Source organism: Pagrus major, chromosome 6 (genome assembly GCF_040436345.1).
Source record: "Pagrus major chromosome 6, Pma_NU_1.0".
NCBI lineage: Eukaryota > Metazoa > Chordata > Actinopteri > Spariformes > Sparidae > Pagrus > Pagrus major.
Window position 1 is genome coordinate 23,027,752 of NC_133220.1, and position 27,999 is coordinate 23,055,750.

Below are 27,999 nucleotides of genomic sequence, written 5' to 3' on the forward strand. Positions count from 1 at the left end.
ACATACACCACCTTTAATTCAATAAACTTTCAGATCCCTTTAAAATCCTCTCAATAGATCTGTCCCTCTAAGCTTTGGTGTAAAAACCCTCTCACATTCAAACGCAGCCCATATACGATAACAGCGTACTTTACAATTAAGTGTAAAATCTGTAAAGGTATATGGATTGTCTAACTCAGTGGGCTTCATCTGCAAGTAGAGTCCATGCAAGGGAGGGAGGATGAAATCACAGTTCACATTTGAGAAGAAGTTAGGTTTGGTAACTGGGTCAGATTAAACTTTCTGTCAGTGAAGCACCTGACAGCATCTTTTCACAGGCGTTAAAGGAGGAAAACTGAATGATTGGAGCTAATTAAAAGGTTGAGATTTTGGAGGGCTCAGCTGTTGTGGTGTAAAGGTGGGATTCTGTTTGTTTTTCCTCCTTTAGGTTTTATCTCTGCTCAACACGTGCTCCCTGAGAGAAATCAGAGAATGGATCTCGCTTTCTTATCTTTTCCATTCCTTCTGGTCCTAGCATCCGAAGCAAAACGCAGCCTTCTGCCTCCAACCCTAAACTCTTCCCTCACAAATCCACACATCTTATATTCCAGCAGAAAACATAATACATCAGGTGATAACCTTACACATCAATCAAAAAAAGAGTATGATTGTCCTTCCATCCCAAAGAGATGCTCAGAAAAGTAATCATGCCTTCTGTTTTACTTCTAACTCTATGTGCGGGGGGGATGAGCTGAGAGAGACTCATGCATAAGTAACACTTGCAGTAGCAGCAGCAGCAGTAGCAGAAGAAGAAGGAATCTTTAAAAACACCATTGGTTAATATCAGTCCTAAGATTTCAAGTCAGAGTTTCAGATCTTGCTGTGATCTTTCTTTGTGTGTGTGTCCTTGGCAATGAAAACACTACTCGTCCAATCAGCTAGCAGACCACACACCCTGTCGCTTTCAAAACCCCCGATTCTCTCCTCAGGGAGTGGATGTATGGAGGGTGGTTGTGGAGGGTGGGTGGGGCTCGTATGCGTCCTGAGAAAGGGTATGCATCTGTGTGTGGGTGTACTGTATGTTTGGGTGTACATGTGGAGGGTGGAGACAAGTTCAGCTCCGGCTCCAGTCTCTGATTGGATCACGGGTCTTGAGGGGGGTCGAAGGGTCAGTCTCTCCCTGGGTTGAGGTCGTAAGGTAACAGGTGAGGGGGTCAGGGGTCATGTTGTTGTAAAGCCTGTTGGAGTTTCTGTCGGTACATGGTGTATTTATGCTCCACTGCCCGGACACGCTCCGCCTCCTCTTTCCCCAGGATTACCAGGAAGTTTTGTAGTTCGGGGACAGAGAATGCATGCCACTGTCAGAGGAAGAGTGAAAAACAGATTATTAGTTTTTTACTGCTAGCCTCCTGTCTATCAAAAATAAGGATATTGCCTCAGCAGCCTGCATAATTCACATTTCATGGCAAATTAAAGCATGTAAACATTTAATTGTGTAACAAGGGTACAACTGGAATTAATTCCCAAGTCAAGTGACATTATTGTAGTCACGGGTGTTTATTCAGCTCCAGCTTCAATTGGCTATGATTGAAACATGCAAACGTGTGGACACGCCAATGGTACGTGTCCACAGGAGCGTGACTCGCTGCCTCTGGAAAATTCTGAAAAACTATAAAGTGTTGTCAACTTTAAATGAAGACAGATTCAGCAGCTGCATGGCTCATTTCTACCTAAATGTCTTCAGAAACACATTTCTACTACTGTCATAAGAGAAAAGGTTTCGATATGAACCATCACATGTGTTCTACTGTTTCCTATATCCTGTTTATGACGTTGAACGTGGCACAGTGCTACTGACAAAAGAGTCAACAGCCTATTTTTAGCAGGTTTATTTGTGTTTAAAAAACTTCCATATACACTCTAATTTAGCTTTAAAATTGTTATATGTTATATATTCTCACCTCCACCTCTCCAGTCTCATTTTCCTTAAGGACAAAGCTGAGGTGGTCTGGGTCAGGCCCTGCTATCAACCTCAGAAGAAGAGGTCGCTCACACAGAGGAAGCTTCTGGAACAAATCTGGATTCAACAAAGCACAAAGAAACATTTAATTCAATGTTGTCTATTACATATGTTCTCTGGAAAATAACTCGTCACAAGGTTTTTTTCCCTCACCCTGTCCGTCACGGTGCGTCTGCCTGTACAACGCAAACTTGCGGGGATTGTCCAACACCATGAACTTTTTCAGCAAGCCCTGGATGACCTCTCTGGTGGTGGTCAGAGAGCTGATGTGGAGCTGCTTCACACAGTCGCATGGTAGGTAGAAGGACGTTCTCTTTTCGCTCGGCCCACAGTCCGTCACTGCCTGGCACTCTGACGGTGCTTGGTTGTGGCTTCCTGTTGGCCTGGACGCTCCCTCTGAGCCCGCCGCCTCGGGGACAGCGGGGACTGTGACTGGTCGACTGAGCCTCAGGTGGACCTTAATGAAGCCTGTGTAGGATCCATCTGTAGCCTATAACACAGGAAAAGATGGAGACAGTAAGAGAGTGGAGACACATTTCCAGCACTGCGGTGGTTGCAAAGACCCAAACAGAACTGATGCGTAGACACAGTGACCGGTGCCGGCTCAGGCCTGTGAGAGCTGACCAATCAGAGCAGATTGGGCATTTCAGGAGAGAGACAGGAGCTAAAACTGAACATTCAGACAGAGGGTGAATAGAGGTGCTGCAGCAATGGACAGTATGAGAAAAATAAAGTGTTTTTGAACATTAAAGCCTGTAAACATTTTCTAGTACTAGACACCCAAATAAAAGTATGAACCTGGAAATGAGCATAATATGGGATCTTTAAAGTCACAAAAAACTCTGAATATGGTGTTCGACACATTTCCGTCTTGTGTATATCAAAGTTGCTTTGATGTAATCATGCATCTTTAATGATTACTTCACTCATGTCTTTCACGCTGATGTCCAACTTTTGTTAAAGCTTGCCACCTTACGTCCGGGCTCAGTTTCCTGTTTCTAGGCCTCATCTATTCATGAAAGTTATAAACTCTAGTTTCATTGTGAGTTTGACATTATACATCAGAGTACATTCACCAGCAACAAGTATTCAAAACTCACCAGTTTCATGCCATTTTCAGAGATTTGAGCGTTATAGTCTTCTATCCTTGTCCGCACTTCCTCCTCTGACAGGTCCTTTGTTCCTTCATCATCTTCCTCCTTTGCTTCATTCTTCTGTAAGGTAAAGAGAGAGTGAAGGGGGGGGGGGGTCAGTATTAATAAATATCAGAGTTCTGGTAGTAGCAGTGTTTTATTTTAACCAGCAGATGGTGCTGCCTTCACCAACAATCCTTTAAAAACCAAGTCATCTGTGTTGCTTTGCTCAAGTTTATGAATAGAGATCAGAACCAAGAGAAACCCTTCCACCCTTTAAAGAAGCATGAAGATTGAATGGCCTGCAGGCATCATCTAGGTCGCTTCCTGCATTTCAGGGTCTCCCCCTCGATTGCAACTGATTGTCACAACACCTCCCGCTCCTATCCTCCATCTTTGTCAACCTCAAGAAGAAAAGCTGCTTCTGTGATTGAGGGGATTCTTACAGACACTACACTACCCCTTCCTCCTCAGCTGTTTACACATCTCTGCATCTCTACATGGGGACAGGAAATGTTGTGAATGGAGCCAATCACGCATTAAGCCTCACAGCATGAGAATATTGACAGCGCGGCCACTCTCTCACTCTTACTCATTTCCCTCTGTGATGAGGAGAGGAGAGTGAGTGAGTGAGGGAAGACGCAATGAACGGAGGAGGAGAGGGAGGCAAAGAGGGGGAGGCAGCGAGAGAGAGGCGAGTAAGGGGTAAGGAATGATGAAAGAGCGGCTGCTGAGCCAGCCTTAGCAACACAGAGTTTGACTGGGTTATTTATAGTACAGTGGGATGCATCCTCTCTATCTCACAATAGCATTTTTTTTCCTTGTCCTGTTCGTTTGCATTTTCTGGGGCACAGAGGAAGAGAGAGACAGTGTGTGTGTGTGTGTGTGTGTGTGTGAGAGAGAGAGAGAGAGAGAGAGAGAGAATGCAGGGCAGGAATTATCTCTATAGGGGAGTCCTCAGGTTGTGTCACTGTTTCATTCAACACAGATGCAGTGTGCAAGTGCATGTGGGTCTCTGCGTGTGTGTGTGCACTCATATACACTAAGGAGCCTTGTGTAATAAACACACACACAGGAACACACGCATAGCACAAGTGTAGCTTAGCTCATGCTGGCTGGCATTCAGCAAAAGGAGGTGATAACATTTAACATTTCAAGGCTGATGTTTGGAGAAGGATGCTGGGATAGGACTATGTGTGTCTCTGTGTGTCTCTCTCTCTCTCTCTCTCTCTCTCTCTCTGTCTCTCTCTCTCTGTGTGTGTGTGTGTGTGTGTGTGTGTGTGTGTGTGTGTGTCTGTGTGGGTGTGTCTGTGTTCATTTTGTTGCTGCCTTTATCTCCACACTTATCATCAGCCACTCCTCTGGGCAATTATGCTCTTCTTATCTTGGTAAATGTCCACGTCCTGTGAAGCAGCAGTAAAAGCTGACGCTGTGATGGTAACTACATGCCACAAATTCAGTTACTGAAATCCCTTTTCATTCTGATGACACACTTCAATATCAAGAGTTTAGAGCCATGGTTCTGGTCTCCACAGACTCCAAAAGAGTCACTAAGTGGACTCATCTAATCACATGTAGATGAGAACAAAAAACAAACTCTGGTGGATAAACATTAAGTGTCCAGGGTTAAGAAAAGAATCTGAGGGATACAGAGGAGTTGACTTGCATCTAAAATTCCTCAGAGTGCAAAGAACCTCGCAGGAATTCCTGCGTTTGTACGAGAGTTTCTAAATGTATCAGGGGCAGCGCCCTGCCCTCCCAGTCTGCATACCAGTGAGAGTGGACAGGGGACAATGGATCGGGACAATGAAGCAGTTTCCGCCTCTGAGAGTTCCACAAGGTCCTGGGACGCTGCCCTGACTGGACCTGGTCATGAGGGAGCCAATGACCGGCAAGGCACAGAAACAGAGGGATGTGAACCATGAGAAGGCTTCACTTTGGTTACAAGAAAACACAAACACTTTGGGTGACTAGCACTTTGGAAGTGATGAAAAATATGATACGGGAATTATTTATAAGTACTTTATTGGTTTAAGAGCTTTATTTTTTAGTGGTTAGTATAAGATGAGTGATACTAAATAATGCTGGTGGTAAGATGGTAAGAGCTCTTATTTTTTTTAATGTAACATAAAACACATGATTGATTCAGTTAACATTATGCAGCCAAGTTTATCTTAAGAACTATTCGGGCTGCTGTACAATCTTCCACATGCTCACATCTTATGGAAACATAAGTCATCTGATCGCAGGTTAAAGAAGCCCCTAAACTTTTGATTTCATATCTAAACTGGTCCAAATTTGATACACCAGACTGTCAGAGTTTGCTGCATTTAGTGCTTTTGGAAGTGAAGCGGTGAGCATGGCATAACAATGTACTGTACCTGATGACACAGGTGATAAAATGCGACAAAAGTCAATCTTACCCAGCAAACACCAGTGTACGGCAACGAGAGTACCCACTGACTGATTTGAATGACCGTGATAACAATATTACAGGTGACAGGTTCAGACTGTTTAATCCAGTTTAATGGTGTGATTCATGTGGACTGATGTAAAGCAGCTTAAGGGTGTAAGATTTCTAGGACTGTTACATAAGGGTCACACACACATATGTATACAAGCCATGCAGATACATACACCCACACACACCCCTTGGGGCGACATCAGTAAGTGTTGAGGCTCTCACTCTGATGAGATCAGACAAGAGAGGTCATACGACTGCTGCAGAGGAGTCAGTATCAAACCATGTGTCAAACCTGTCTGTCTGTATAACCTGACCACCTTAACCTGAAATTAACTCTTGACACTGTCTGTCAAACCTCCAAGTGTGTGTGTGTTTGTGTGTGTGTGTGTGTGCAATTGACATCATGATCTTCAGGTAACACTAGACTCTAGGATCTGTTACAACTGGCCAAGATTGGGGACAGGAGGGGCGCTGTCAGAGCTAACCTAACAACACTCAAATAATACAGAGAAAAATATGTGGGCAGAATTCAACAATAACACATGAATATGCACCCAATGCAATCACACACACATACACACAGACACACATACAGTATCCACACACACTGATAACAGCGTGTGTTAGCAAAACGCCTTTACTGGGTCAAGTGTCGAGGAGGAGAAGCGCAATCGAGAACACACACGCTGATTCTATTTCACAGCTCAGAGACCGCTGTGTGCCGGCGCTGCCAGCAGTACACACACACACACACACACACACAATGGTCAGAAGGCTCTAACCCTTTACATATGTATATTATAAACAGTGTAGATATGTAAAATGAGTATACCACCCTGTATTAAAGGTCCAGTGGGTAGGATTTATGGGCAGAAATGGAATATAATGTTCATAACTATGTTTTCATTTGTGTATAATCACTTGAAACTAATGGAGCATTTTTTATGTTCTCGAATGAGTCTTTATATCTTCAGAGGGAGCCGGTCCTCTTCCATGAAGTCCATCATGTTTCTATAGTAACCTGGCATGGACGAACCAAACACTCCACACTCTAGCATTTTTTGGTGTTTTTCGCGACCACAGTAGGGGAGATTAAAACAATGGGTACTTCACTGTTTGCAATCTGTATCCTCACTGCTAGATACACACTAAATCCTACACACTGGACCTTGAGTAAGCACCTGCAGCAAAGCATACTTCAGTATCAAAAGAAAATGCATTTATTATGAAGATGGTAACATCAAATATTTAATTTGCTAGCAGTATTTTAATGCTGCTTTTGCTCCCAGTGGTGCTAATCTAATTCCTTTAAGAGCATTGTATTGTGTATTGTGCGACATATTTTAGAGTTCATAACATATTATGTTTTGCACATGCAGTCTTTATCTGTAACACAAATAACTACTCTGTAAAAATAAAAATGCGACTGAGTAAAAACATAGACAACTTCTATCTGAAATGTAGTGGAGTGTAGGTGTATAGTTGTATAAAATAGTACTGTGTATAGTAAAACTGTATATAATAAAGTACAGTTTTATAATGAGTACGGTACTAAATGCTCAATAAGGGAGTTGTTGTCTTCATTGGATTGCCAATAAAAATCTATCCATTTTCAAGTTTTATTCAGGTTATGTTCAGTAGAATTAAATAAAATATAGTACTGTTATCTTGAATACAATTGTGAATTTCTCTGGGTTTGTTAGAATAATGTAAATGCACGACTCAACAAAATATTTACGGCCTGGTTGTATTTGGACATTTTAATGCAGAAATGTTAGATATTATATCTTTAAGTCTACCTCGTCACACACCGACAATCTTTGTTTCCTTCCAATTTCACCTGATGTGCGAGTGAAAATGCTTTTCATAGTGTTGAGGATCACCAACAGCCATGTAACTCATTCATTTTCACTGCACCAAAAAGCAGACCAGAAAAAAATGAATATGCTCCCTGCTCATCACGGTGGTAGACACACACACACACACACACACACACACACACACACACACACACACACACACAGAGAGAGAGAGAGAGAGAGAGAGAGAGAGAGAGCACATTAAAGCTGGCTGGCTAATCTGGAGCAAAAGGCTCAGCTCTGGAAATAATTCATAAAGAAAAGAGGACCTGAACTCTACTGTTTTGATGAACGTGAGCATGTCCCTGCGTGTCTCTGTACATACATGCACACAAGCCCGGAAGACAAGACTGAACACGGTGACATATTTCTAACTCCTTATACATATAACACATGATAATATCTCTATTCACAGGATGCCACACAGATCTTTTGCATATCTCCTTTTCATATTAAAACACAAGGGGGAAACACAGGACACTTTCACTGGAGGGCTTCTTTTAGTGCTCTACCCAAGGACACAATTCAATTACTATCGAGGATGTAGAAGCATCCCCTCTCCTATGGTTAGCTGACTGTGCTGCTATACATTATGTCAAAACATTTTGTCTCTCTGGCTGTGTAGTGCCAGGGAAATCAGGCCCCATCAACTGGCAGCCCAGACAAGCTAACCCCAGTACCCTTCTGCCTCAGCAACCCTAACTCCACACACAACACAGCTGGTCAATTATTCAGAGATTATACCTTCTCCAAGTCAGACACCAAAGGCACTGCCGGGACAAGGACGGCAAGAAGAGGGAGTGCTCAGCATGTTTTACATGAATGCAAATGTAGCCAAATGTAGTCTGAAAAATGTCATCTTTGGGCCTCTTGTGCAACCACACACACTTTCTTCTTTTCTATTTGCCACACTGCTTCTTTGGCTGTAGAAAATCATTCAAACACCAGCTGTGCATCATGGGACAACCAGTAGTGAAAGTTATACTGTATGTACTACAGTATATGGCACAATGGCGTGTGAAGCATTTGCATGTGCAATAGAGCAACACCAAATCTCAGGAAGTGTGTACAGAGTGCCAACAAAACCATGAGTTGCTATGGTAACTGGGAAAATGGTTCACTACAGTTAAGTAGTTGCCCTACACACACACACACACACACACACACACACACACACACGTTCTAGTGCAAAAGTATCAGCTTTGTTTCTACGGTAACCTCTCCCACGCACTGTAAAGAAGACACCTCTATGGAAGCTGTAGGTTCTCATCATTAAAGGTGCCGCGAGTGAGAATTTAGTTGAAAAAAACGTTAGCTAAAATTATCAACAGACTGTGATGAAATAAAAGTTTTAGCATCATGTCTTATGCCGAAGAGAAATCCACTGAAGTTAGCATGCTAACCAGCTAGCCTGGGCCCATCCTGTCTCGTAATACCATTTTGAGGTATTTTATAGCTGTCAAGGCTAACATTGGCTATTTAGCTTGTAAAGGAGGCTAATTGTATAGCGTCAAGGCAGGAAGTGTGTACCTGAGTGCCAACAAAACAATGAGTGGCCATGGTAACTGGGAAACCCATACCCTAACCCACTACAGTTAAGTAGTTGTTTTAAACTTTCAAAAATGAGCTCAAATTAGCACCCCAATGTGAAAAAATACAAGTTTTAGCGTCATGTAATGTGTTGCAGAGTTACCGACTGAAGTTAGCATGCTAACCAGCTAACCTGGGCCTGTCCTGTCTTGTAATATTATGTTGTACATCAAGAGGTTATAGTCTGCCTTGATTCCAACATGTGCGAGTAAAGAAAAGATTAACATCGGCGTTGCTGGGGACAGCTGCTGGCGAGTAAAGGGATGAGGTTTGATGCTGAACTCACATTTCTCCTAGACTGGCAAGTAAACAGCTGTTAATGTCAACGCTGGCTATTTGGCAATAGCTCATAAAGGAGGCTAATTGCATAACATTACTGACAGTGTTAATATGTTAGCTGTTCGTTGAAAAAAGGAAGACCTATGAGAGGGACTGTGCATTTCCTTGTTTTCTTATGAAAGGGATGGACAACCCAACTTTCTGGTGACATGCTGCCCCCAATTTGTTTTGTAGCATGAACATGACAGGTGCCCAGTTCTTACATATAGCACTGTAACTCTGAAAACGATAAAGGTCATATTATCTGTCGACTGTTGACATAAAAACACACAGCAGTGAGTCTTTACTCTCCAAACAGTGTTCTCAGACTGTGATGCAAAATCTATGCTAGCCGCTCACATGATAAATGAGCTGCCAAAAGGCACCAAGGCTGATGAACAAGGCTGGACAGATCAATGTGACACAACAGATGTATGACAGTAACCTTTCCTACACTCTCACATACGTTCACACACACACACCTAGAGGCCTACTTCAACACACATCACCACTTCCTCTCCACACTTCTGCTTTTTGCTGCCATGTTTTTAGTATAAATGGCAGTTTGTTTCCCAGCCCAACTGAAACACCGACCACCTGACCAATCTGAGTCTGTCTTACTCTTACAATTTCATCTATCAGAGTGAGTGTTGTCCAGATTCTATACCTTAGCTGCGTGCCTGGGTTTGCGGAAGAACGAGGTCTTGGCTGTGAAGAAAGTGAAGTCTTCGCTCTCATCGTCCAGGCTGCAGTACCCACTGCTCATGCTGTTACTGCTGGTCATGGAGGGGGTCATCACTGTGTTGACAGTCATGGAGAGGTCCAGAGATGGCCTCCGGTACCAGCGCAGCACCGGTGCGGCACGTTGACAGCTTGAGGAAGTGCTGGTTGATTTTTTTTTACGAAAAAGGCAGGGCTGATGTGACAATCAGCCACGATCAGAGTCCGCACGCGTCTAACTGTCCTGTACTCCTCCAGAAAAAGTCAGCGCTCCACTGTTGATGCATCCAGACAGTTAGAGTCCCACCTGTGAGGGCGAGACAGGTGAACTCGGCTCAGATTAGGCGCTTTGCGTGCCACCGGAGAGGGGACCAGGAAATCCGAGAGCAAGCACAGACGTGTCACTTCCTCCTGTGTGTATGCTCTGACGCCGGTGTCACAAACACACACCATACAGTAGATTCACCTGCTCATTTACGGCTAAACACATATGCTCATACACAGCATGTAACCTTCTCACACACACACACAAACACAGGCTGATGTCCTGGAGTCAGTTTACAGGTTGGTTTCAAGTTAGCCCTGCTCACCTGAGAGCCCCTGATATACCCGCAAACAAACGCTCATAAATGGCACGCATGCAATACCACATCCTGCTCTGAGTCTCTATAACAAAAAAACAGTTCAATTCAAGTCCCTGGCTGCGGCGGCAGCTCAGTCGTGCCGGTATTTACGAGAGTGAGCATCCATCCGTCCCCGGAGCCCAGAGTAAACAGCAGGCAGAAGATCTCCTTGCGTTCACAGACCCTGCACTGCCTCTCCTCTCCTCTCCTCTCAGTTGCTTTGGCAATACTACCAGAGAGACGGATGCCTCCCACTCAGTTTGCCTCGCTCCCACTCCTCTCCTGTCTCTCTCTCTCTTTCTGCCTGTCTTTGGACCCACTTCTGCTCCCTCACTCTCTTGCAGCCTTGCTCAACCATCTGTGGTTTAGTGTGTTATCAGCCTGCGAGCACCCTCCCCCTTCTCCCTCCACTCTCTCTCTCTCTCTCTCCCTCCACCCTCTCTCTCTCTCTCTCTCTCTCTCTCTCTCTCTGTCTGTCTTCCTGCAAGAGACTGCACCCTGCAGAGCACGGCCACTTCCTCTTGAAGAGAGAGAGAGAGTAGAAAGAGAAACACTGATGAGTGAGAGATATGAAGCCTCCCGTTTTACATACGTAAGAGCAGCAGTGACAGGAAGCAGCAGAGACAGACCGGAGGAAGATGGCTGCTCTTCTGGTGAGACTCTGCTGCATGCAACGTATCATCAGAAGCATCACAACCAGTGTAAACATGTGGCTTTTATCTAGAACCAAGCCATAATTAGAGCTAATGGTTTGACACACAAACAAATCAGACAGATTCACACAGGCAAGAAAAGCAGAAAAAACATGACCGCCATCACAGCTGCACCACCATCTCTGGAAGGGAGGGCTCACACCCAGCGCGTAAAGTGAGATTAAGAAAATAATGACTGATTGCCCTCCAGATAGAGATTATAGTGACCTCTAACCCAATAATGACCCCACAATCTGCCCTCTGACTCTGGTGGTGACCCACCTCGTCAAAAAGCAGCTAATGCCACCCGTCACTGCTGAGATTGATGGCGCAGACGTGCATCCGTCTGCACCTGCCGTTTCTGTGTGTAATATGATTTTAAAAATCTACTACGACAAGATTATAGGTAAACATATATGCTGCTAGAGGGACAGTCAGTCGCCCTTTCATCGGGTGTCTTCCTGTCAGATTCGACTCAACTGAAGACTGATTACCTGCAGCTCTGCTCCTCGCTTCCATCAGTGTAATCACTAAGGGAGAAAGGCAGCTTGCAGGGGGTGGGATGCTACACACACACACACACACACACACACACACACACACGCATGCATGCTGAACGACACTCCTACTAGCTCCGAGTCGATGAAGCCCGGTCAGTATGCCGCATGTATGTGCTTAACGGGGGTAAAAGGGGATCAATTTCTGCTGATGCACACACAACAAGGATCTTTAAAAGATAGAAGGGGACGACAACAAGCAAGCACACTCACACACTAACACACACACACACACACACAGCTGCAGCTACAAAACAGAGCAAAAGGGGAGAAAGAGGACTGCAGGAAATGAACTGTCATATCTCCTCTTGTCTGCAGCAGTAGTGTACTCTATGAACAAAACAGGAGTGTGGGGAGAGGCACGTACCTCCAAGACACATCATCGACGCTCACTTAATTCAAAGTTATCTTTAACTACACAGTCATTAAACTCAGAGAGAAGAAGAAGTTAAGCTAAAAATGACTGGACAAAAAATGATATGCCAATGATTTTGTTCCAGTAGATGTAGAATATTGAAAGAAATGAACATGTTTTTCTTTTTTTATCCTGACATTCGGGAGAATGTACTCGATCTCCCTCGCTCACGCAGTCGCTCGCTCCAATTCTCGCCATTACCATCAACGCGTTTCAGGGCAGCATGATTGTGTGTATTTGTTCACCACGCTCTAGAAGCAGAGTACTACCTGGCACGCTACCAGGGGTCTAATTTTGTGTTATCTGCCCCCCGGGGGATGGAGTAGCTGCCAACATTCTGCTGCAGGCCTGCGGGGTTATCCAGCTTTCTCTCGTGCATGATATGTGTGTGTGTTTGTGTGGACCACATTGCGTGGGTGACTGCGGCTGGGATGCCAAGAGCTGCATGCAGGCTCACACTCTCTCAGGTTCCCGCACACACACACACACAAAGAGTGGGTGAGAAACTATTTTGAAGATGAATTTTACATAATTACTGTATCACTAGATAGCCTGTGGCTCGTACAGTATGAAAGACAGCATGAAAAATGATAGATTTCAGTCCAACTTGGTGCAAAATATCGTGTTCGTGGATAACTAAATATATTCCACGAGCATACATAACATCTGAGAATAATTCGAGCTAACGCAGCTACGCCACGCTGGAGCTCCCTACAGAGAATAGTGATTAACCTAATTAGTTTGCATTCATATGAGAGAAGCTGAGGAAGTGAGGAAATCGGCATCCACCACTGACTGAATAAATCAAAGCCATACTACAGGGGAGAGATGATAGAGAAACTGGGGGAGGCCATGACAGCAGAGAAAGAGGGAGGGAGGCACATCAGATGTTCAGGTGACGTAGCATATTTGGTCCTGGGAACATTCTGTGACCAAATGAGCGCATATATAAATAAATTCATAAGTAGACAGCCGAGGAGGAGGAGGAGGAGGAGGAGGGACAGCATGTTGTGAAGGAGGTTATGTAAAAGTGTAGGCTTGGAAAGATGAGGCGGGATGAACTCTGCCATTACCCACTCGTGACTCACATACACCTCTGCAAAATAACACAGGAAGAGAGTTCAACACACTCACTCTCAGATGAATGTGTTTGCTCTTCAGCAGCGACCCGGAAAATGCCACAAATAGCTCTGAAAAGCCTTTTCTTCACAAAAATAAGATTCTTTTGTGTGTTTGAAAAAGCTCACCTTGTGTTGAGGGGCTTTGGAGGAGCAGTGGCTTGTGGGAGATGGAGTTTGTTCAGGCTCTCTGTCCCTCCGGTTGCAGTCCAGCTGGACCCGGCTCTCACACTCCAGGTGGCAGGTGTAGCTGCAGTCTGATGAAGGGAAAAACACACCAGTCAGAGACAAGAGCACATGTGACAGAACCGATCTCTGAAAAGTTGTGAATAAAACACCATCGAGAATTGATCCGACAATGAGAACTACACTTCATCTCAGAGAGTATGCTGCTGATTAGTCATCTGTAAGTGTCTGAAATGAAGAAGAACAATCATAGAAACACTCCCGTCACACAGGTAATTAGCTCCACCTAGTGGCCAACGCCAGACACACACCTACAAGGTAAAGGACTGCAGTGTGAGTGGTCATTAACAAAGCATACCTAACAATACATGTTTGTGTGTAGAGTGACTTAAGATTGAATATCCACTTCTTCACATCTCATTCTCCCATCAGATGGCAGGAAATAGTCTGCTAAGTACAACGGTTAATATGATATCTGGTGGAGACACATTACTCAATTTATAATGGGCATACTGCACGAGGTCCGGTAAAGATCGTAATGGAAACAAATGTAATGTAATACTGTATCATAACAATAGATGTACACACTGTACCAGTGTAGCAGCCCTGCTGTGGTCAACTCAAATCTCACTGCTCAGCTAGAAAAGAATAGATTTAGGTACTTCCCCCAGAACTTCCCAAAATAGGCCGCAGTTCTTTGATTTCTAGTTGGTTCCACACATGACAGCCTCAGCATGTTTATGCCTTGCCGGCTTTATTGTGGCCAGAGGCTTCTCCGCTGAGACGTATAGCCTCGCGTCTAACTTCTCCTGTGTTTGGTGAGATAATCTGTGCTCAAGAAAAAGGAGATTTTAAAACCGTGTGGGCAAAGAGGGGACTGTGGTTTTGGGGGGGAAACTATGAGTCAGATCCTTTTGAAAGCTTCTTAACTAAAACACTTTAATTAAATTTCAACAGTGATCTGTTTAGAAGCCACTACTTCAATATTTGCCTCCAAACACATTTTCTGGTATACTTCCTTTGTTGCTGCAGTCAGTGCTGAATGGGCGAGCAAGATAAGCCTGGTTGGCTTTCTGTCTATTGATATTAGTGCCTCTGTCTGTATCCTGCTATGAGCGGGACACCGCTGCGCCTCTCACACTCAGCATCAGCACTGTTACCAAGGCAACAAGCTTCTTGATGACCACTATATAAAGAGAGTAGCTCTACTGATACTAGGTCAGTGTGAGATGGCTGTGTGTGGAGGTTTTTCAGTTCTTCCTTAGTTTTAAAGCCCAGATTGATTACCAGCGACTTTTAATTTCATGCCTGAAATTGCAGATAATTTCAAAAGAGCTTGTTTGGCAATGAAATGCTCCGTGTGTTTTGCACTGGCAACAGAAAATAATAGGCCTGATTACTGAAGCAGGGACAAGCAGGAGAGTAACGGGAGGCAGGATAGACTGGGCTTATTGACAGGAGGGATATGTCAAGCAAAGAGGGAAGTTCAGATAGAGGGTCCTATTCTCGTGACAGTGTAAAGGTCACTGCATTAAGAGAGGGAGACAGACGTTGAGTGTGTGTGTGTGTGTGTGTGTGTATGTGTGTGTGTGTGTGTGTGCGTGCGTGTGTGTGTGTGCATGTGTGTGTGTTACAGAGACAGGTTGGTGTGAGGGTAGGGCTGCAATGCCTCGCTGACAGGAGGGATGTGTCGAGGAAAGAGTAGAGTTTTGATAAGGGAATCTGCGCATGACAGTTTAGAGGTCATTGCAGAAAGAGAGAAAGAAAGGAAGCACGCAGGGGAAGGGAAGAGAGAAACTCCTTTCCTGTCCTCCATCCACACTCTTTACAGATTACAGACCGTGCCTGTACTTCCATTGTCTGGCCGTACTTAAAAGAATTACGCAATATTTTGGGAAACACTCTTCTTCGCTTTCTTGCCGAGAGCTAGATGAGAAGATTGATACCACTTTCACATCTGTACAACAAATATGAAGCTGCCACGAGCAGCTGGCTAACTTAGCTTAGCATAAAGACTGGAATCAGAAAAAACTTCTCCCTGTTCCACACCTACAGTGTGATACACCGCTGTCAGCACGTCACGGTTCACCTGGGATCCAGATCATTCCCACACTGATAAGACACACTGTCTCTGTCTCTCACTCATATTAAGTACTGTGCATAAACACAAGCAAATCAGCATTTCAGCATTTTGGACCAAGTGCTGCCTGATTCTAGACCGACGCACAATAAACAAACAAAACGGTGTCTTATGATTATGTGACCACAAAGGCAGTGTGTAATTTTGCTGACATCCTTGTGAAAACATGTTCATGTTTGACACCTTGTTTTACACCTCAAACGAATCCCAGAAGTTAAATTAGGTTATAAGAACAGATTGAACTTAGAATAAATGTTACACGGTTCTGCTTTCAGTGGATTCAAGGCCACTAAATGTGACGTGCTATTCGTGGTTTTAATTGGATGTATGCATACAAGGTGTGGCTGCGTATTAGGTGTATATCCTTGAGATGCTGAACCATGCATATGTTGAGTGCTAATGCGCAGGCGGAGAAACTGTAGCAGTGATCCACAGACCCAGCAGGGCTCTGAAGGTTATGCAGGCATGCTGACACAGGCACAATCACAGAGACCTGAGGGAGAAGAGGGAGAGGAGCGAAAGAGAAAGCACGAGAAGGGGGCAGTCAACAAAAAGGGTCAGTTTTCTTGCGTGATAATTTTTGTGTGTGAATGCCCGAGAAAAAACTCCCCTCGAGGATCCATGTTAGGACTTGCAGGGGTTTCCCTTTCGCTCTTCTGTGGAAAGTACAATGTTGCGCCATGTTATGAAAGGGGGAAGTGGCTTTAACATGAAGACAGCGACGCTGAATCCCCTCAGTGGGAATTTTAGGAGAAGTTGTGTTGAGGTTCATTTATGGAAATCTAACAACAGGTTTTGTTAGTTTCATTCACCAGTAGACCTTTATCGGGCCATTAAACTTCACAAAGACAAAGAGGCTTGTCTCATTGGTCTCTTCTAAAAGTATTTGTGGTTGAACAGCGAGCTAATCTAGCTGTCAGTGCTCATTTAGCATTTTCTTTGACAGGCCTTTAAGACACTTTGTCCAGTAGATCACAGTGATGTAATTCCTTTGATAGCTTTATCTCTTCCAGCAGATAAAACTTTGTTATCTCTATCATTCCACTTGAAATGTTAGAAGATTTTATTAGATTTATTGAAGTTTGGTTTCAGATTCCATATTTTGTGATATTCATCAATTTTACGTGATTATTCTCGTCTCATCTCTTTATTTTTCATACTAAATCTGAATTATATGTTTTAAAAAATATTTGAAATGTCCTTGAGGCATTTCCTGGTTAAAGCTGTTCCAAAATGTAGACACTTTGATGACAGTGAACACACCTGCATGCGGGGACGGGACACCGACATCCAGAGATGACTGTAATGAAGCTGAGCCGTAAACACTCATCAGCATCTGTTTCTCCTGCACAGAGCCACAGAGTCTAGAGTCTGTGTGTGTGTGTTGTCTCAACAAAAAGGAGGGCTGGGGTGTTATGTGTCGCCATGGTAGACTGGCCTTGGTTGCTCCTCCACGACAGGAGATGCGTGCACAGACTCCCCTCTTTGTTTCTCATCCCATCATTCCAGTCTGACTGCTTTTAAGCTGACATCGCCTCCAGACAGAGCGTGGTGATGATGCAGATAGATAGAGATGGAGAAAGAGACAGCAGAAACAGTGGAAAGAGATGAGAGGGCCCCGGATGTACGATATGTGAAGATCTATATGTGGTGGCTGTGTTAACTTCCACTGCTGCACTTGGGTCGATAACACCCGCTGCGAGGGAAGACAGGAAAGGAGGAGCTTTGATTGCAGCGTGTTAAATGGCGAGAAGGAGGACACTCAGATTGTCTTTAAGGCGGCTGCTGTGTGAAAGATTTTCCACGATCGTGTTTCAGCTATCTCCTGAATTCTCTGCCTCTTGTTTTCTTTCCACTCCCATCATTCTTGGGAGTCCAAGGAGCAGGAAAATTGTCCCGTTTCTGCATCATCTCCTGTAACTTTAGAGAAGATAGGGGATGTTTGTTTCTGTGGGTGTGTGACAGACACAGATTAGCAGGTCATGGAGGATGTCTGTATGGCACCAGATAGAGACATATTGTATTTACTCCATGTCTGCGTGAGGAGGGAGGGGGTAAATAGGGGTGAGGCAGCTATAATGTCGGGGCGAGGATATTAACACGACCACTAATGAACCTAAAGGGAGCTCTGCAGGTCTTACGAGGGAATTAAGAGCAGCTTTGGGGGGCTTTAACCAGTCTGATCCCATCATAGCTCATTTGGAGCAGTTATCCATGCTCTCGTACTGTGCCGCTCATCATACTGTACACACAACATGCCACTCAAACTGTTTTTCATCCCTCGTTCCATCATTAGAAATAAAGATATCTAATTCATTCTCACTCAAATGTACTCTGACTCAACGAGCCTCAAGGAGAAACACTTCATATGTTGATCCACCAGACGTGACCAAACAAATCTCCCCTAACCTAAATAAAATCTGCCCCGGTTCACGTTGACATCTGTGTGTGTTTGGTCGCAAAACATTATTTTCATATTTGATACTGACAATCTCTATCTACACCACCACCGCAGCATCTCTATGTTCCCCTCCCTCAGCTCCTCCATCTGTCGGGCTACAGATGCTCCCCGAATCCACCAAACAAACAAATGAAGAACCAGGCTTCGATTGTCGGTTTTATAAGCGTTTTTTTAAGGGCTCATTCTGTCCAGAGGGCTGCGAATGGAAGCGGCTGAATTTGTAATGAGAATATTTCTGTGGCTGAAAATCATTTCAAATCATTACTGACTACTCAGCGAGTGTATTTTAATGTTTCAGTTAAATGCTCTTTTGATGGCTGAGATGATCAGACATATGAAAACTTTCAGGGTCAATTAGATAATCAAGAATGTTATGTCGTCAAGATAAAATAACACTTCTGATACTGATGTATAGTGATATAGCAATGTAGGCAAAATCACATATACAGTTGTCAATTCATTGATTTGACAGATGTTCTCAACTGAAGAGGTATTTTGAAGGATTTCTTCCAGAGCTGTGAGGGACATCCCGTGGCCTCCATCAGCAGTTGGATTTTGCTCAGCTGTCATTGAAGAGTCCGTGTTTAGTTTCATACTTAGGTCACATGATGACAACTGAACCATCTCCATCAGCTGACGGAGGCCCCAAGACACAGTTAAAAGCTCTTGAAGACATTAGATAAGTAGATGTTGAGCTGAGAATTTATGCTGGACATGTCTCTATTCCTAATGTCAAGAATAAACCTAACAACGTATAGACTCCTACAAAAGGAAACCCTCTCAATCTAAACTTAAGACCCAGTATGTATCTGTATCTGTTTGGGACATTTCTGCCTTCGGTGAGCAACCAACACAAAACGCTGGGGTGTAATAGGAAAATTAAAGACTTAAGACATGAAGCCAAGCCCAAGCTGAGCTAATTGATGAAATAACCTTGATGACATCATCAGTGTTATTCTCTTAGACTTCAGAAAGCTCCTCCAGTAAAGAGAAGACATTAAACAACAGTTTCTACCTGCTAAGTAGTACTCTTCATGATGAGTACACTTGTGTTGCCTTTTTTCGGAGTGCAGTTTCACCTTAGCCTTGAAGACACACATTAACCCCTCCAACTGTGAGACGACAGCCACTAAGCTGATATATTTTTAGTCATCTAAAAATCAGAGAATCTGAGAGGAATTTCCAGACAGCCTCTTCAGACATTATGACTTAGACGGATGATAATAATAGATAGAAGAAGCTCTAAAAGAGGAACTGAGGAATCTGGCGTAGGCCGCTTCATTCTTCCGAGGATTAAATGGGTTTCCTACCAGGAAACACCATCAAAGAAATACTGATTATCTGTCCATGTCAGCACAGGCTGCTGATGCTGTTTCTGACTCTTTTGAGGCTGCAGCATGACGTCACTCAGGTGGAGCAGTGATGAGCAGCTGGCCTGAGTCATGTTTGGTCAGGGTCTTATCAGGCTCACACAGGAGGGCAGACACATACACACACACACACAGTGTCACAAAAAAAGCTGAGGTAACATCAGCTGTCAGTCTCTTGCTATGAATGAATCAATAATTCTGCAGCAAACAGCCATCTTGGTCCCTGCCTCTTTTTTTTCACCCCAGCTACACTTTGTGCTAATGTTACATTATGTATTCATCACTCCCCCCCAAAAAAACTGCATTAGCCAGTCCTCTATTTGGAGAAAACATGGGAAAAATCGATACCATGCAGCCTCCAGCAGGCTCACTCTTATCTCAAATTCCTGCTACAAATATGAAAGTCAATATGATAATCCAGTTAGGTAGGCTTTTCTCGACAGTTTCATATTGTGCTGGTTTCCTGTGTTCGTGTGTGTGTGTATGTGTGTGTGTGTGTGTGTGTGTGTGTGTGTGTCTGAAGCATAAATAAACTGTGGATTCAACTGCTTTTATCTGACCTGTTTACTGGACTGTTCTGCCGTTTACAGCCCATCTGCAGCATGTGTCCTCGCCGCTCACACATGATCTTACACACATAGGCACTATGTGCTCTTACACAAAAGCGAGGGGAGTAGATCAGCCGATAGAGAGAGAGGGAGGGGGGGTGTATAGACAAAGAGTAACAGGGCTTGAGGGCATTGCAGTTCACAGATAGATGGACTGATGCACACAATACCCAAATATTTTGGCCCACAGCCGGCCTTTGAGGCCAACCCGGCTCAACCTGTCTACTCATCATCTTTGCCTTTTTTCCAAAATACTGACTTCTATCAACACCAAACTGATCGGGATGTACAACTTTTAAGTCTCCACACTTCATTCTCCTCTCCATACCTGAGGTGGGGAGCAGAGATCCGTTAGAGGATGATCTTCTGAGGATCCTCAGGCTGTCACTCCACGACCGAGACTTGGGCAGCCTCTTCAGGAGCCGTCCCAGCCGCCTCGACACCTGTCCAAAGCAGGCGCTGCCAACTTCACCCTCCGAATCGCCCCTGACCTCCTCCAGGTGCAGCGACACCTGGCCGAGAAACGTCCTTCCCACCCCAACGCCTTCAACCCCACCCGCCCTGACCCCGACCCCCACCTCCACCTCCTTCTTGGCTTCCTCTCGCCCCGGGACGAGAGGTGCTATCTGGGCCATGGATGGAGCATGGTGGCACCATCCGGCCGGCACCGTCCGGTGCGCGTAGTCCTCGCTGGCCCTCCTGTCCTGCCCCCGGCTGGCCCTGTCCCTCTGAGGACTGCCCCAGCGCCAGCCCCCCCAGTTCCCCCCTCTGCCATCCCAGCGCAGCCACTCTGCCACCGGTGCCACGCTCCGAATAAACAGCCCCCTCTCCACTCGCTCTGCCACCCCTCCACCTGTACTCCTCACACACTCCCTAATGCTCTCACCGCTCTGCTCGCCTCACACTTTTCTCCCGAGCGGTCGTCCTCACACCTCAGCGTGTGGACATGAGCCCCGAATCTCTGCCGCACAACTTGTTCCTCTCCAGTGTCTCTCTCTGCTATCAATGCTCCCTCATCCTCTCTCTCCCTCTCTCTGACTCTACTGCAGCACCCACACACTCTGCAGTAACAAACAGCCAGCTTAAAGAGACAGAGACCCCCTCACAATCCTGCCATTTCTGCTCCCCTCTCTTTCCAGCAACAGGAGCAGCTCTCCTTTCCGTTCCCTCAGTGAACACACTTCATTCAGCTTTAGAGAACACAGTGGGACCTCCATGCAAAAGAGCAAAGACGTCACCGACCACTGCAGAGGTGGTTACCGACACTGCCTCCTCTTGTCTCCCCCTTTTCTGTCTCCTCGGTGTGAAACCCCACAGCCTGGTTGATGGGAAGTGAGTCAGCCATCCAGTCTAACCCCACAACAGTGACATATCTTGTCAGTGCGAAGGACTTGCATCACCTCAAGTGTGTGCGTGTGTGCGGGTGCTTGTGTGTGTGGGTTGTCCGTCGGTTATTAATATGCACAGTGAAAGACAGAAAGAGAGAGAGAGCGCTGCTGGAGTTCTCCTGCCCTACTTCTAAAACTGAAGAGTTTGGAGGAACAGGATGTGCTCACCAGTTTCACTCACAAGCAGATGACATAATCACGAGCAACACCATAAGAAGGCAATGCCGTGACGTCACTGCAGCGCCGAGGATGATGTTTCTGTTTTCATCCAAAAATTGCTCTCAACCAACATGTGCTTAAGAGTGCCTTTGTCTCGTCCTTTCGGCCCAAGCCACCTCTTCCTCTGCAGTCCTCCTATCACTTTCCACCAAGGGCGACCTAAATATAGCCTGCTTGAAAATCCCCACTGTTCTGCCATACATACAGGCTACAGCTGAGCAGCGGTGCACGGTGAGGAGAGCACCAAACAGCACTCAGGTCTTGTGCAAAAACAAAACCCCTATCTGTGTGACCTATCTTGTCACTTCCTTTTTTTTTTTAATATATAAAGGTCAATTAAAGTTAAGCAGTGGGTGACTGGGCGTCTTTCCATGTACACTGGTTGTTTCTAAGAAACTGAACAAAAAAACTACAGTACAGTGTTCAATAGCTTTCTTGTATTCAGATTTTCAACTTAAGATATTTGAGCTCTGAAGGAATGGTTTTGGCCCAAGTCTAGTTAAAACTATATTCATCACAGGTCTGGCAGAGCTGCAGCAGTGGTATGTCGGGACAAGAAGGTTATGAGCCATTTAACACAGCCCTGCTCCTGTGTTTTCCTCTTCCACCGTGAATGGACCAATGTGAAACAGCTAAAGGCTTCCTAAGACAAGGTCTGCTTTGTGTAGATCAGGGGAAGAGGTGAAATAAGGAGGAGATGGGGTTTAGGGAAAAATAAACATCCTCTAAAGAGAGATCAGGAATGCCATGGGGCATAAAGAATACACAGGGAGGGTAACATGAAGGTCTGCTCCTGGCAGCCATGTGTCAATGTGAGTATCCCTCCCTGTCACTGCAGTGACCAGCACACGACCCCACATCTGCTGCTGCAGATGCACCGTAACAACAAAGATCTCTGCCTTGCTTGTCAATATCAGAGCACAAACACTGTGAGTGGGACTTTATCAAATTGAGCTAACAGTGTTGACATACGTGGATCATGAATGCTTTTTTCCTTGTTGTGAAATCGTGTTTGGAGGAGCTCTGATCTCTGGAGTGTTCAGGACTCAGTGGGGGTGAGAATGGCAGATAATCATGAAAACACAGCCACTTTTAAGAATCTGCGGGGTATCGAGTTAATGAATGCAAATTAGCTGGTTGGTAGAGCGACACAAAATTAATTGAAAACTATTTTGATTAGAGCCAGACTGATTTTGTGGGGCCGATGTTGATATTAGGAAGTAATATATTCCAATATGGAGCCAAAACATAAACTCACATTTTTGCAGTGTTCCCTCAAATGTGGTTATCAAACACTAGTGACAAAGATATGTAACAGAGGCAGGATATTTGAGTTAGAGTTAGAGTTTTACACTAAACTGTATTCACCAAAATGACATCAGCGCACTAAAACAGTACACTTTACCTAGAAATTCATAATTATATATTATCCCAAGCATCTATATCTGAATCTGAATAACCCTAACCCTAACCCTATAATCTCTGAAAAAAAAGTTTTCGTATCAGCGAACATATACGCTGATACTGATATCTATGATAAGCAAACATCAGCAGGTAATATCGGCAAACCGAGTGTCTTAATCAAGAGGATTTTTTTGCTTTCTTATGCTTTATATCATTGTAAATGCAGATTTTAGGGGTTTTGGTCAGACAGATTGACAATTGGAGGATACCACCTTCTGCTACATGAAATTTCATTCATTTTTGACACCTTATAGCCTCAGGTACTAATCAATTAATTGCAATTACACAGATTCAATAATGAAAACAGGCATTAACTGCATCCCTAATTGAAGGTGCATTTGTAAGAGGTTCTCTTGATTAACCTTTTAATCAAAAGGACATTTTCTACTACACTTGCTAGTACGTTATGAAGCATCCAGACCCCTCAGGTCCTCTGGGACAGCTTTACTCAGTGATCCCAAGATCAGAACCAGGGAAGGTGAAGCAGCTTTTAGTTTCTGTGCTCCCAGCCTGTGGAACAAGCTTCCTGAACAACTGAGGTCTGCAAAAACTGTCAGCTAATTTAAATCAGGGTTTAAAACATTATTGATCACTGTAGCTTTCAAATAAGTAGATTTGTAACTTCTTTTTAATGTGTAACTTTTGATTTGCTCCCTTCTCCCTTATTGTCTTTTAAATGCAACTTTAACATTTTCTTAATGTCTTGCTGTAATGCATTTATAAGCATCTGAAGCTGTCTACAGCTCTTTGAATTGCCTTGTGTCTGAATTGTGCTATAAAATAAACTCGCCTTTTAGGGAAAACATTTTGAAATCCCCATTCTTTATTTCTTAGCAGCACATAAACACATAGTTAATGGTTTACAACACACTGATGTAGCTGTAAGCAAATATAAGGATATCTTTAGGTGTTTATTGTGTGTTTGTCAACAATAATAACTCCTCCTAAGAAGCATTCATATGATGCTTATCAAGTATTATTAGTTAACTCTGAGCACTGTATACCACAGCTTTAGTCATATACAGTACAATGATACTTCAACCACACATGGACACATCCTTGTAGCATGTTATAAGGTATTTGTTACCTGTTTAAACACATTCAGCTGGGTTTAAATATATGTTTATAGATGAAAATGTCCTCAAATCTGTGTGTTATAAACCATTCATTGGTCCTTTGGGGTTTAGATGCTACATTGGGAGGGCTAAGAGCTACCCCAATGAAGTTTAAATGACAACTATGTAAATGAAAACTGTGTATTTACAGTAAGAGCTGCATGTATTATTGCATGACAGAGACTGGGGAAGAGCACCAAACCCAGTGTGTCGGTGGGCTGGTGCCACAACAGCGTGGTTCCCTGAAAGCTTTAATTAAATATTAATCTGACGTCTGACTCTGTCTGCCAGTCTGTAATCCAGCCTCTCCATCCCTGAGACATAATCCCTGGCAGGAGACACCCAGAGCTGGGATTAAAGGAGGCTGCTATTCCCCTCCCTCACTCCCTCCCAGCCTCCTCCCTGCCTTTTCTGACCAGTAGCACAACATGGAACAATATATATAACAACACAGTGTAACAAACATCAGAGAAGATTGACGGACAGTGGAGTTTGTTCCCTAAATGGGAAAGATTAGTGTCAGTAACGCAGACATATAGAGCTCATAATGTCTAGACCGACTCCGATCAGACATATTGGTCATATGCTTCATCATTTTATGACTCATTAGGGCCTGATGCCACACAGAGCTCTCATCTGTGTGTATGTACGCATATATAGTGTGGGGGTTGCTGTATAGCACTGACATACCACAAATCAAACAATCATCCAACTCCCTAGTGGAGCAATAAAGACAAAAAGAATGCACAAAGCCAGCTATAGGAAAACATTCAGAGGATTACACAACAACAGAGGAGCCGACTATGAGACCGGGAACTCTGGCTAGATTGACAGATTCCACTGTAGGGCAAGGCCACATCACAACAGCCCCCGTCCGTCCCAGGGGAGAGGAGCTGCGTAGCTGCTTCTATAAGCTTCATATGCAGAGACAGCCGACAGAGATACAGAGAGGGTGATAAATTAAAGACAGACAGAGGGAGCGAGGCATACAACAAGACAAAGAGGCAGAATGATGGTTGTTTATGGTTGCAAGGCCTCCGTCTCTCCCTCCCTGTCATTTGCTGGGTGTAGTTGAAAGAAGAGCATGTGTGCGTGTGTGCTCTGTTCCTATTTTAGCAGTTTTGGTTGCGTTTTCTCCCCACAAAAATACCCTGACATGCCTAAATTTGTATGGCTTGTCATAAATGTCCCGGTGACCCCCGTGACTGTACACCACACCGCATGCACCTCTGATGTTTTTCCGAGAAAAGGGAGCAGAAAAGACAGGGGACAGAGAGCAGCTGGCAGCATGGGACTACAGCTAATTAGCTTGATCCATAAAGAGACTAGCAAGGACAAAAAACTCTGTGAAGTTCTTGGGTTGTAATAAAACTCATGACTCTGTGTGTTAGTGTGTGAATAGTGCTCCAGTAATCACTGCTCTCGCTCCACTGAGCTCTTGCTGATAGCACACTAAATCAGACAGCTCTGCAGTGCCGGACAAACTCTTGCTCTTTCCTCCCCATCCCTCACTTTCCTCCCCATCCCTCTTGTTCTAGCGCCCCTGTCTCTCTTCATTCCCATCACTCCTGCCTCCCTCCAACCCCTCCTCTGACTCTTTCCACTATTTTGTCATCCCTTCCCTTCCTTGTCCCCCTCGGTCCTGTTTTTTTTTTATTTCAGCCAGTGCGTCCTTTCTTCCCTCTTCTCTTTCCTCAATTGCTTTATCTCACACCGCTCTGTATCCGCAGCCTCCCAGTGACAGAGTGCTGCTGACACAACGCCAACTCAGCAGCCGCATGCGCTCACACACACACAAGTTCAAACACGCATACACAGCATGCATGTACAGTATATGCAACACACACACACAAACGCTTTTGGCTGAACAGATTAAACACATATCCACACTGCCAGGTCAAATTGGCTTGGCCCGAACTCTCTGTGTCCCAGAGCTGTGCAGGTGGGAGTGATGTCATCAGAGCCTGAGCAGCTCAGCAGTATAGTCAGGTATGTCAGTCCAGACGGATCAGGCTCAATGACTGGACAACACATAATCAATTTAAAAAAGATGCTTCTGGTGTCCCTACAACATCTGTACCCCCCATGGAGCAAAGACTTGTTGGTGCATAAGTGTGAGCTTTAGACATTTCTATTGTGTTTTTGAAACTCCACCAATGCACCACTGTAAATTTCAATCTATCCCTCGCTCTTTGAGCCGAGGCTGCAAATCACAGACTGAGAACTCTGGGAGGACAAGATAATGGGCTTTCCATGGAAGGGCTTTTTGGCTTTGTCTATGGAGCAAATGCTTGGAAATGCCCTTCCCTGTCACACTGCCTCCTTCACAAAGGCACATGCACACTTTTTTGTGTACACATACACACACACAGCCACCAGTATGGAGGAGTTAAGCACTTGTGTCCTTCATAAAATAATCTAATAGTGTGCCAGAAAGGAAATACAGCCTGATCTTTTCCGTTTTAAAAGAAACAATTAATAGCCTACAATCACGCAAAGTGCGTGTTTTGGATTCCCATAATATGAAACTGCCAACTCCCTCATGTCCACTGGACACGCACAAAGACACCCTTAAGATGACTTGGAGGACACGACCACTTACTTTGACACTTGAGTGCCTGTGCAGTGATCTGGCGGCTACAGGCGTCACACCAATCCTGCGTAACGGGCGTATCCTCGAACTTGTGTCCTTCGCCCTTCTCTGCCCTCACCCGGGGGTCCGTCCCCCGGGGAAAGATGGACCAGGCCTGCCTGCGGTGAGGCTCAGTGCGGGCCAGCCTGACGACTCCAGTCCTGCCCTGTGTGAGCCGCTCCAGGTGGAGGCCGCTGCTCTCCCCTTGTGCCTGCACGGAGGAGGAGACGCTCCGATGTCTGCTGTCTCCGCTCCAGGTGTCTCGCCTCCCGTGTGGCGCGTCCCGGTGCCGGTGCGCTCCTTTGTGTCCATTTGTAACCGACCCGCTAGGCATGTCATTGATGCCCGAGCTCTTGAGTGAAGTCGCCCTCCGACCACCTGTGTTACGGTTTGAGTCACAGTGGAGGTTGCAGTTGAAGTCACTGGTGATGTGCCCGGCTCCACTTCCCCGACTCCCGGCTGCGGTGCGCCTGTCGCAGCCCGAGCTGCCCTCCTGTCTGTCCCGGTCAGGGCTACGTGGCGCAGCAGGGGCGGCCGGAGCTCCGCATCCTTCACCGGGCATCACTCCTCCTCTCTCCGCCGTGTCTCCCGCTGTTCCCGGAGACGAGGGATGAGCTGCCGCTTCCCCTTCAGTAGTGACGGACCTGGACTCCCCGCTGCTCCCTGAGCTTCTTCTGGACATCAGCCTCTCCCAGGACGACTTCCTCGGCAGCTTTTTATTCCCGCCGCCGAGCATTTTGAAGAAGAGGAGCGGCGGTTCCGAGTCCAGCCTGTGCGGACCCGGGTGCTGCCCCACCACACTCGCAGACGCCATTATCCCGTCGTTCCTCTGTAACGCGTGTGTGTTTGGCTGTTCGGAGTGTGTATTAGTGCGTGTTTTCACTCCGTGCCCTGAATGTAAACTCAACTCACGCCCGCGACGAGCGTG

At 45.2% G+C, this 27,999-nt stretch overlaps 1 protein-coding gene across 2 annotated transcripts; it reads right to left on the reverse strand.

The window, feature by feature from the left end:
• Position 1: 1 nt before the first annotated feature.
• rassf5 (Ras association domain family member 5) lies at positions 2 to 27,997 on the reverse strand. Of its 2 annotated transcripts, XM_073469317.1 has the most exons (6): positions 27,042 to 27,997; positions 13,618 to 13,745; positions 3,100 to 3,213; positions 2,153 to 2,489; positions 1,941 to 2,056; positions 3 to 1,337 (listed from the first exon to the last, which is right to left on the reverse strand). In XM_073469317.1, exons 1-6 carry the CDS (start codon positions 27,883 to 27,885, stop codon positions 1,194 to 1,196), a joined length of 1,683 nt encoding a protein of 560 aa, XP_073325418.1. In that variant the 5' UTR covers positions 27,886 to 27,997; the 3' UTR covers positions 3 to 1,193. The 2 variants fall into 2 exon arrangements, with proteins under 2 accessions (XP_073325419.1, XP_073325418.1); XM_073469318.1 differs by lacking the exons at positions 13,618 to 13,745; positions 27,042 to 27,997 and adding an exon at positions 10,031 to 11,201 and having other exon boundaries at positions 2 to 1,337.
• Positions 27,998 to 27,999: the final 2 nt, after the last annotated feature.

Excerpts from the sequence above, each read along its gene's own strand:
- rassf5 (XM_073469317.1), bottom strand. The coding sequence starts at position 27,885 with ATGGCGTCTGCGAGTGTGGTGGGGCAGCACCCGGGTCCGCACAGGCTG. Across the intron at positions 13,746-27,041 it reads ACAGGCACTCAAGTGTCAAA|ACTGCAGCTACACCTGCCAC; the intron begins GTAAGTGGTCGT and ends TCCCTTCATCAG. Across the intron at positions 3,214-13,617 it reads CCAAAGCCCCTCAACACAAG|AAGAATGAAGCAAAGGAGGA; the intron begins GTGAGCTTTTTC and ends TTTACCTTACAG.